Here is an 11,507-nt window from a genome sequence, read left to right as displayed (position 1 = left end):
ACAGAAATTAAGAAGAACACATCCAGATATGGCCGTCAAAATTAAAGAAGAAGTTCTGAAGCAAATAGATGCTGGTTTTCTTGCCACTTCAGTGTATCCAGAGTGGATAGCAAATATTGTGCCAGTTCCTAAGAAGGACGGGAAGGTACGAATGTGTGTCGACTATCGTGACTTAAATAGAGCAAGCCCAAAGGATGATTTCCCCCTGCCTCACATTGACATGTTGGTAGACAATACAGCAAAGTTTGACATATTCTCCTTCATGGACGGATTCTCCGGGTATAACCAGATCAAAATGGCTCCCGAAGACATGGAAAAAACTACATTCATAACACCATGGGGAACATTCTGTTATCAAGTGATGCCGTTTGGGTTGAAGAACGCAGGTGCTACTTACCAGCGAGCCATGACAACGCTCTTTCACGACATGATGCACAAAGAGATTGAGGTTTATGTGGATGACATGATCGCGAAGTCTCGTTCAGAAGAAGGTCACTTAGTAGATCTATTGAAGCTGTTTCAACGATTGAGGAAGTTCCGTCTTCGCCTCAATCCGAACAAATGCACATTTGGCGTCAGGTCAGGTAAACTCTTGGGCTTCATTGTCAGCCAAAAAGGCATTGAAGTTGATCCAGATAAAGTAAAAGCTATCCAAGAGATGCCCGCACCAAAAACAGAAAGGCAAGTGAGAGGTTTTCTAGGACGATTGAATTACATATCCCGGTTTATTTCTCACATGACTGCCACTTGTGAACCTATCTTCAAATTGCTGAGAAAGAGTCAGAATTGTGTTTGGACAGAGGATTGTCAGAAAGCATTTGACAGTATCAAAGAGTACCTCATGGAGCCTCCTATCTTGTTACCACCTGTTGCTGGAAGACCGTTGGTTATGTATTTGACAGTGCTTGAGAATTCTATGGGCTGTATTCTGGGTCAACAAGACGAAACTGGAAAGAAAGAGCATGCCATTTACTACTTAAGCAAGAAATTTACTGACTGTGAATCACGATACTCCTTACTCGAGAAGACATGTTGTGCATTGGCTTGGGCTGCTAAGAGATTGAGGCAGTATATGTTAAGTCACACCACTTGGTTGATATCCAAAATGGATCCAATCAAGTACATTTTTGAGAAGCCTGCACTCACTGGTAAGATTGCCAGATGGCAGATGCTGTTATCAGAATACGACATTGAGTATCATACCCAGAAAGCTATCAAGAGCAGTGTGTTGGCTGAGTACCTTGCTCACCAACCCGTTGAAGATCACAATGATAATGAGGATGAGTTTCCTGATGAAGATGTCATGTTCCTAAAATCCAGAGATTGTAAAGAGCCACTTCCTGAAGAAGGACCTGAACCAGATTCTCAATGGGGTTTAGTATTTGATGGAGCTTCCAACGTTTATGGACATGGAGTAGGTGCAGTCATTATCACTCCAGAAGGTTCTCATATTCCTTTCACGGCAAGAATTTGCTTTGAATGTACAAACAACATTGCTGAATATGAAGCCTGTATCATGGGTCTTGAAGAAGCCATTGACCTCCGCATCAAAAATCTTACTGTTTATGGTGACTCAGCGTTAGTTATCAATCAGATCAAAGGAGAATGGGAAACACGCCACCCTGGCTTGATCCCATACAAAGACTATGCAAGAAGATTGTTGACTTTCTTCACCAAGGTTGAATTGCATCACATTCCTCGGGATGAGAATCAGATGGCGGATGCTCTAGCTACGTTGTCTTCAATGTATCAAGTGGGTTTTCCAAACGAAGTACCCAGAATTGTGATCAAGCGACTTGATAGACCAGCACATGTGTTTACAGCTGAGGCCAGTTTTGATGATAAACCATGGTACCACGATATCAAGCATTTCCTTCAGACTCAGGAGTATCCTCTTGGAGCAACAGAAAAAGATAAAAAGACTTTGAGAAGATTGTCAGGCAGTTTCTTCCTTAATCAGAATGTGCTCTATAAGAGGAATTATGACATGGTCTTACTCAGATGTGTTGACAAAAAGGAAGCAGAAATGTTGATGAAAGAAGTTCACGAAGGGTCCTTTGGTACTCATGCAAACGGCCACTCTATGTCAAGAAAGATGTTGAGAGCTGGTTACTACTGGTTGACCATGGAATCAGATTGCTGCAAATTTGTAAAGAAGTGTCACAAATGTCAGATCTACGCTGATAAGGTTCATGTACCACCAACCTTTTTGAATGTGATTTCTGCTCCTTGGCCATTCTCAATGTGGGGCATTGACATGATCGGTATGATTGAACCCAAAGCTTCCAACGGACACCGTTTCATTCTCGTGGCAATTGATTACTTCACCAAATGGGTGGAAGCAGCTTCGTATGCAAAGGTGACAAAGCAAGTGGTGGTCAGATTCATCAAAAATAATCTCATTTGCCGATATGGCATTCCAAACAAGATCATCACTGACAATGGCTCCAATCTGAACAACAAAATGATGGATGAATTATGTGAAAGTTTCAGGATCGAGCATCACAACTCTTCTCCTTACCGTCCCAAGATGAATGGGGCAGTTGAAGCTGCAAATAAGAATATCAAGAAGATCATTCAAAAGATGGTTGTTACCTACAAAGATTGGCATGAAATGCTGCCTTTTGCACTACACGGATATAGAACATCAGTCCGTACTTCAACTGGGGCAACCCCATTTTCACTTGTATACGGTATGGAAGCTGTGTTACCGATAGAGGTTGAAATTCCATCAATGAGGATACTAATGGAAACTCAGTTGTCAGAGGCTGAATGGTGTCAAAGCAGATACGATCAGTTGAATTTGATTGAAGAAAAAAGAATGACTGCCTTGTGCCATGGACAGTTATATCAAAAGAGAATGAAGCAGGCATTTGATAGGAAGGTTAAGCCGAGAGAATTCAAAGAGGGTGACCTTGTGCTCAAGAAGATGATACTATTTCACAATGATTCTAGGGGCAAGTGGACTCCTAACTATGAAGGACCCTATGTTGTCAAGAAAGCCTTCTCAGGCGGTGCTTTAATTCTTACAAACATGGATGGTGAAGAGCTTCCACGTCCCGTGAATACAGATGCAGTCAAGAAATACTTCGCCTAAAAAATAAAAGAACAGCTCGCTAAGTTGAAAACCCGAAAGGGCGGCTTAGGCAAAAATGAGCGTCTCGGTGGACTGAAAACCTGAAAGGGCGGTCCAAGCAGAAATTAGAGACATAAAAAAACAAAGAGAATATTATCCCGGTAGATTGAAAACCCGAAAGGGCAATCTAGGCAAAAGTTAGGGATTTCAGGCAAGTAACTGCATAACAGAGATAAGATCATTGAAGTATCAGAATATTTTCAACAGTTCTCCAACTTTCTCAAAGCTGCAATACAGGTCAAAAGTGGAAGAGAGAATGATGTCATTGTAGTTCAACGTACCCTTTTTCCACGAAATTACCATTTTCCAATTTGTAAAGATCTATGGAATCACGCTGTTGGCTGATTACCATCCTATCAAATCAATTTGAGCCTTTCTATATTTCTTGGCACTCTTAATTTTCATTTCAATTTACGAAAGTTCTTTTACTTTGACAGATATGTTTGAAACAAAAGTTTTGAATTAAAAACAGTTTTTGAAAACTATAAAGATTATTTACTTTAATTTGTGGACATCAATAAAAGGATTGAGACATGTGGTCCCAGTAATTCTGAAATCATGTGATTCCAACTAGACATGTTCATATTACTATCCTTATATGTATATGATGAAAAAATCTCCACAGGTGTCTTGGCAGTAATATTTCTCCAGCAGAGGTTGTGATTCTGGATATCCCCAGCTATGCTTCCTAGTTTTCCTCAAGAGATCATGCAAGAAATATTTCAAGAAGTTTCTTCCCTTCACTTGGGGCATGAAGACTCCCCAGTTAATTGATCATGAAGACTCCCCAGTTTAATTGATCATGAAGACTCCCCGGTTAATTGATCATGAAGACTTTGATCCAGGTTTTAAGTTACAGATTTGGCCTATGGGATTACTACAGGTATTTCCCCAGTAATTTATTAAGGAGGGATCAGCAATGTCCCCAGCAGAGGATGAGAAGGAAGCTTTGATTTCCCGAGCAGGAGTAATACAGAGGTCTCCATCCCTCAGCGAGTGAAGAAAGTTGATATTCAGAAACTACAGGGAATCTCCTGTTGTGCTATGTCCATTCAATAGAAGGATATGTCTCCTCCTCAGTAATGTTTTATAGTAAAAGAAGAGTGTGTTATGCATTTTAAGCAAATTCAAGAATTGCAGGATTTCTCCTGAATTCTCATTTATATTCAAAGGTCAGACATCACTGTTCCCCGACAGAGTCTCCTAGAGGAAAGATCTCGTAACCAGATATCAGACACCATAATCCCCTGCAGAGTCTTCAGATACAGAAAGTCTCCATGATAATTAAAGAAAAAAAATCAAGGATAGATTTCCCCTATATTCTTATTCCCTGGAAAGATACCACCTATCCCCAGCGGACTTTATCCCCAGCGGAGTCTTCCAGAAGAATAATCCCTTCTGCATTATCAGCAAATTCAAGAATTGCAGGACCTCTCTTACAATATCATCTTATTTCCAGAGGATAACACCTTGTATCCCCAGCGGAGTCCTCAGAAAGGTCCAATCCTCATATACCTCACAAATTCAAGAACCACAGGGAATCTCCTGCATTTTTGAAGTAGAAGGCATCTCCATTCTTCTACGGAATCCTCAGCAGAGACAGACTTTTAAAGAAACCTGGATATGGTGCTCTTGTACCAATTCCCCAGCAAGTCTTTGTACTACTCCCTAGCGAGTCTTAGTGCAAATCTCCAGCAAGTCCTTATGCAGCTGTTAACATTTTTAGTTATTCCTAGTTTTGTCTGTCCATCATGCATTCATTACTAAATATTCATGCATATCTATGACATATCATGCTTGCATTCATATGCACCTTGTTTCCTTGTTTATATTGTGGGTTGAGTCAATCTCTCCATATAGAGTATCCTCATAAGCAGCAAAATACCTTTTATTGGTCATGTTCCCCACAGAGATCTATGCCTCGTGGAAGATGGTTGTTTCAGTTGTAAATCCTGATGAGTTCATTCCTCTTCAGTTGAAGTCTTGTTTGACCATTTCATTCTAGTTCTATCCTAGTTTGAACCTCGTCACTCCAGATAAAGCTCAGAAATTGCCAGTAAAAGAAGGCAACAATATAGTCTTTGTGACTCTCATTCAGTAAAACAGACATGACAGATATTGTGTCCAAGTCCTTTATACCTTCATCTTTGAGTTGGTACCCGTTACAAACTTGAGTTACCTACATCCATGAGTGGTAACCTTTGTTATCCCTCGGATAAATTAATTATTATCTCCATCTATGAGTTGATAACATCCTCATAGAAAGTTCCATGGTTCTACCTGCAACTTTGAGCTGGTAGCGTGCTTTCGTCTTTGAGTTTAGCACAGATTCCTTTTGATTCCACCTTCGTCTTTGAGTTGGTGAAGTACCTGCAACTTTGAGCTGGTAATATGCATTCATCTTTGAGTTCGCACATTTTCCTGTGATTCCATCTTCGTCTTTGAGTTGATGGAGTACCTTCATCTATGAGTAGGGTATGTTTGATCCTTGTTGAACTGATAGTGTGCTTTCATCTTTGAGTCTGCACAGATAACTTCTGATTCCATCTTCGTCTTTGAGTGGATGGAGTACCTTCATCTATGAGTTAGGTACATTTTGTCCTTCCACCGTCATCTTTGAGTCGGTAATGATAAACATCTCCAGGAGAATATGTTCTAAATTCTTTTAAACACCTTTGTCAATGAATCGGTGGTTGCCTTCAACTTTGAGTCGGCATTTCTCTGTCTACCTTATCAATGAGTTGGTAGTGTGCATTCAACTGTAAGTCTGCACAATGATCCTTAGATCTGATTCTTCATCTACACCATCATCAATGAGTTGGAATTTGATTTCCCTAGCAGTGTTATTATCAATCTTTTGAAGCTTGCCTTCAACTTTGAGTTGGCATGCCCTGTTTACCTCATCAATGAGTGGGTAGTGAGCTGACAACCATGAGTTAACGCAGTTCGATTCTTATTATGCCCTTGTTATACCTTCATCCTTGAGTTGGTATTCATCTTTTCTGTTACCTCCATCTTTGAGTTGGTAATGTACTGTCACATCAGTACTCTTCTTATATTGATCTTTTCCCACTTTCATCAATGAGATAGTGATGTATCGTCAACATTGAGTCAATATCTCTTTTCCTCCTATTTTCCATCTATGAATAGGTAGTGAATCTTCCCCAGCTGAGTATTCTCAGTGTTTACCTTCATGCATTGAGTCGGTGTATGTCCTTCCCCAGTAGAGTTTGCACTCCTGTGTCTCTGTGTCTGTCTGTCTTTTGCATCATGCATACATGCATTTGCGGTCAAATTTTGTGGCATTTGTCATATTTAATTACCTTACGCCATTCGATAGCCTCCGGCTATCTGGCATAAGTTAATTAAATAGGGGCATCTGTCGCACCCCAAAATTTGACTTTGGCTTTGTTGACCACATCTTGATTAATCTCGTTGTCTCGTATTCATCTCAATTTCTTAAACTTCGCGTGACAACTGGTTTGATTAGGTTTTGTGTGTTTTCGTTGCTTACCGTGTTGTATTTCGTTGTTTTAGCAAAACCTGGCCGATATCGTTGCCTCGTATTTATCTCGCTTATCTCTGTTGTGCGTGGCATCGCTTCGATTAGGTTTTGTGCGTTTTTATCTATTTAATTGTTTGTTTGTCGGTATTTTGACTGTATTTCGAATATATTAAAGTTTTCGTATTGTCCGATTATTTGTGATTGTGTTTGTCAGCGTTTTCGTGATGTCGTGTTGATTTTATTATTGCCTAGGGTTGTGTATTTAATTACGTGTTGTGCCGTGTGATTTAATCGAGTCTGTTTGAGTCGTGTTGTTGATTTTACTGGTTTACCGGTTTACTGGTTTATTGGTTTTATCAATTTGTCTGTTTTGCTGTGCAAATTGTCATCGTTTTTATCGCGTTCGTGTCGCTCGATTTTATCGTATTTTAATCGTGTGCCGTTTAATATTATTTGTGCTTAATATTAATTGTGTTTAGTTGTTAATTAGTTTATTTGATTAGGATTAATATTATATTAGTTTATTATTATTATTATATAATATATAAATTATATTATTAATTTATGTTAGATATTTTTTAGGTTTCCTATTGTTTAAGTAATCTAAATATATATTATTAATTTATGTTAGATATTTTTTAGGTTTCTTATTGTTTAAGTAATCTAAATATATATTATTAATTTATGTTAGATATTTTTTAGGTTTCTTATTGTTTAAGTAATCTAAATATATATTAATAATTTATGTTAGATATTTTTTAGGTTTCTTATTGTTTAAGTAATCTAAATATATATTATTAATTTATGTTAGATATTTTTTAGGTTTCTTATTGTTTAAGTAATCTAAATATATATTATTAATTTATGTTAGATTTTTTTAGGTTTCTTATTGTTTAAGTAATCTAAATATATATATATATATATATATATATATATATATATAGATGTGGTTAGTAAGAAAAAAGAAAAGGAGAGAGTGGATCAGTAAGGAAAGAACGTGTGGTGAGAGAAACAGAGAATTGAAAAGAAATATTTTTCCAAAAGCATTACCGTATTTCACTTGTTCTTCATTTTCGGTAACCCAAAATCGTCCCGATTATTCACTGAAACACAAAACTGATTTCATATCTTTGAAGTCCGTTGAGTCCAGGTCACAAATATCCAAGGTTCATTTCATTCCGGCATCGTTTCACCGATCAAAAGCAACGTTGAAGTCAGCTACTCACGAAGGCAGCCAGCACTGCGTCGGTGACGGTTTCCAGCTTTCGGTCGATCATTTGAACGATCAGAAGTTCATCCTCTTCACACAAGGTAATATTCTTCACTTATCTCTGAAATCGGCAAAGTTCCGGCTTGCCGACATGTGTTTTAATATATTATTTTATTATTTATCTATATATATATATATAATATATATATATATAATATATATATTTATTTTGTTATATATATTATATATAGATATATATATATATATATATATATTATATATTATATATATATATTATCTTTGTCTATTATATATTATTTGTCTATATATATATATATATATTATATATATTATATATATATATATATTATATATATATATATATATATATATTATAATATATATATACTTTTGTTTACTAAATATTGTTTATCTTTTATATTATTTTGCATATATGTTTTATTTAAATGTTAGTTAAATTAATTATTTGTTTAAATGTTTATTTTAATTAAATGTTTATTTATATCAAATGTTTATTTTGTCTAAAGTAAATGTTTATATTGTTTTTTTTATATTTGTTTATATTGTTACTAACCGTTTCGTTTCAGTTTCAGCTCGATTAACTTCACTGACTATTCGTAATACTAACTATTCATAGCTAACTGTGTTGTAATAATTTACTTTCTCGCATTTTTTATGTTCTGTATTGTGTGTTTAATCGTATTGTTCACGTTTTATGTTAAAAAATCGAAAAATCCAAAAAAAAGAAACCCGATGCAATTCCAACGGTCGCCGTTTAAGAAACCCTTTTCACACACTCATAAGCTTACTCTTGGGCTTTCCTGTAATGAGCCCATTTATTTATTTCTTTAGGGTTTAGGCTCGTTCAAATCTAAAATCAACAAAACAGACTTTCCCCTTTTCTTTTGGGAGAACTACGTGGATTCTGATTTCTCCATTGCGCCTTGGAGATACGTAGGCATGAAGTCTACGACTTTATCGAGTCCAAAAAGCAATAAAATCAAGTTCTTTTCTCATCTCCCCAATCAAACGCTAAAAGCGAAAAAAGCAAAGCATTCACATAAACATAAGCAAAAAGGTTCCTGTGGAGTACCACAGATGTAGAGGGTGCTAATACCTTCCCTTTGCATAACCAACCCCCGAACCCGTAACTCTAAAGGGATTTATCGTTATTTTTCCCTTCCTCTTTTTGGATAAAATAAAAGACGGTGGCGACTCTTGCATTTAAAATATTTTTCAAACGGGTTAAGTTCAATCAATACTTAATCCCGTGAAAAATCCCGCCGCGACAGCATCATATTATCATTGTGCTGGCTGTGTATCTGTTTCTCTATTGGGTGGGGAGTTACAAGAGGTAAAAGGCCCAATACCCAGGCTATGAGTGAACTTTAGGACACCTAGGAATAGAGTGATTCATGGGAAGCGGGTGGTGTGGCGCCACTTAGCGGAACATGATATCACGAGCAGTTCAGATCCTGATGGGGTATTATCGTTGCATACATTTGGTATGTATATGATGATATTCTTGAAAGGGTTGTTTATCCTGCGTTTCTCTTGACCTTACCCTGGCCTAGATGACACCCGTGAGTGGGGAGGGAATGGATCATTACAAGTACTGTTGGTGACTGTGTCTTGTTGGTGACTCTTGGTTCCTGTTGGTGACTTGGTTCTGCAATATGGGTTCCAGATGACCTTGGGTTCCAGATGACCTTGATATGTGGTTTCTGGTTCCGAAGTCATGCCGAAGCTCTGATCCTGTGCCTCGTGATGCACAGCCAACCAGTCATGGTCTCATCATTTGCATCATAGCATGTCTATTTTAAAAAAAGGATAATGCAAAAAAAGAACAGTTAACCCGCATACGCATATCCTTTTTCAGGATCATTCATGATAAACAGCATACACATCATACGCATCATATACATATCATTCTTGCATTACAGGTGTTCTTGAACAAGACTTCTCACTCTGGTTCCTGTTCTAGGCAGGATTGCTGATCGTCGTCCGCACCGCTACGCGACCAGACTGAATCAACAGAGAAGCATGGATCAAGTTCAGGCTGAATTGGCAGAGATGAGGGCTAACATGGCCCAATTTATGAGCATGATGCAAGGGGTTGTACAAGGGCAAGAGGAGCTGCGAGCCTTGGCCCAGAGACAGGAAGCTGTGATTCCACCGGTCAACCGTGCTTCACTAGAGGGAGTCCCTATTAATGACAATGTTGCTGCCACCATCCCCGTCCCTAACTATGCCGTGGGTGATGAATTGAGGGGTATCAGAATCAACGGACAACCTATTGCTGCAGAGACTGCTAATGTTAGAGCAACCCGTGCTCCAGTTCGTCATCCTGCTCCGTTGGTTGACAGACAAGAGGATATGTTCACCGTTCTCAGTGAGGATGATGAAGTTGTAAGGACTGAAGAGAGGGACAGAAAAGTTGATGCCCTTGCTGAGAAAATCCGTACCATGGAGTGTCAGAACTCTTTGGGATTTGATGTTACTGATATGGGTTTGGTTGATGGGCTGAGAATCCCTCACAAATTCAAGGCGCCATCCTTTGACAAATATAATGGCACTTCTTGTCCTCGCACCCATGTGCAGGCCTACTACAGAAAGATTTCCGCATATACTGACGACGAGAAGATGTGGATGTACTTTTTCCAAGACAGCTTGTCTGGAGCGTCCTTGGACTGGTACATGGACCTGAAGAGGGAGTCTGTTAGAAGCTGGAGGGATTTGGGTGAAGCCTTCTTGAGGCAGTACAAGCACAATATGGATATGGCTCCGAGCCGAACTCAGTTACAGAGTTTGTGTCAGAAATCTGGTGAAAGCTTCAAAGAGTACGCCTAGAGGTGGCGTGAACTAGCCGCAAGAGTGCAACCTCCGATGTTGGAGAGAGAGCTGACTGATATGTTCATTGGAACCCTGCAGGGTGTGTTCATGGACCGTATGAGAAGTTGCCCGTTTGGTAGCTTTTTAGATGTTGTAATCTGTGGAGAAAGAACAGAGAGTCTTATCAAAGCAGGAAAGATCCGAGATCCTGGCTCTTCAAGCTCTTCCAGTGCTAAGAAGCCATTTTCTGGGGCACCCGGAAGGGGAGAGGGTGGAACAAATGCTATGCACCATCGGAGGAATGTGAACAGAAGACAATATCGTCAAGTCGCTGCTGTGATTATTCCAGCAACTCAACCTCAACAACAGCAAAGAAGACCAACTCAGCAATATCAACATCAACAACATCGTCCTCAGCAGCAGGCTAACCAGCCTCGCAATGATAATCAAGCTAGTATGGGTAATGAGAGGAAGAAGATCACTTTTGATCCGATTCCTATGTCATACGCAGAACTGTATCCCTCTTTGATAGAGCGGAACTTGATTACTCCCAGAGACCCTCCGGCTATACCCGTCAACCCTCGGTGGTGGTATAAGCCTAATCAGCATTGTGTGTATCATTCGGGTGCTCCTGGCCATGATGTGGACAACTGCTTTCAGTTGAAGAATAAGGTTCAAGACCTTATGAGATCAGGTATTCTGAATTTTGAGGACGTAGGTCCCAATGTTAGTCGAGCTTGAAGACAGCAAGTCCCGGGATGGCATTGGCTGTTCTTCTGGGGTATTCAACGAAAAGGGTTGTT

The 11,507-nt window shown here is 38.9% G+C and overlaps 1 protein-coding gene across 1 annotated transcript; it reads left to right on the top strand.

The window, feature by feature from the left end:
- Nucleotides 1-151: 151 nt before the first annotated feature.
- On the top strand, nt 152-3,085 carry LOC127121316 (uncharacterized; the record flags this gene model as incomplete). The annotated part of the gene is made up of 1 exon (XM_051051846.1): nt 152-3,085. A coding segment is annotated over exon 1 (2,934 nt), but the record flags the coding sequence as incomplete, so codon positions are not given.
- Between the last annotated feature and the right edge of the window lie 8,422 nt (nt 3,086-11,507).

The sequence above is a fragment of the Lathyrus oleraceus genome, chromosome 2, assembly GCF_024323335.1.
Source record: "Lathyrus oleraceus cultivar Zhongwan6 chromosome 2, CAAS_Psat_ZW6_1.0, whole genome shotgun sequence".
NCBI lineage: Eukaryota > Viridiplantae > Streptophyta > Magnoliopsida > Fabales > Fabaceae > Lathyrus > Lathyrus oleraceus.
The sequence above is the reverse complement of the archived record's forward strand: the minus strand, read 5'-3'. Positions and strand labels throughout refer to the sequence as shown.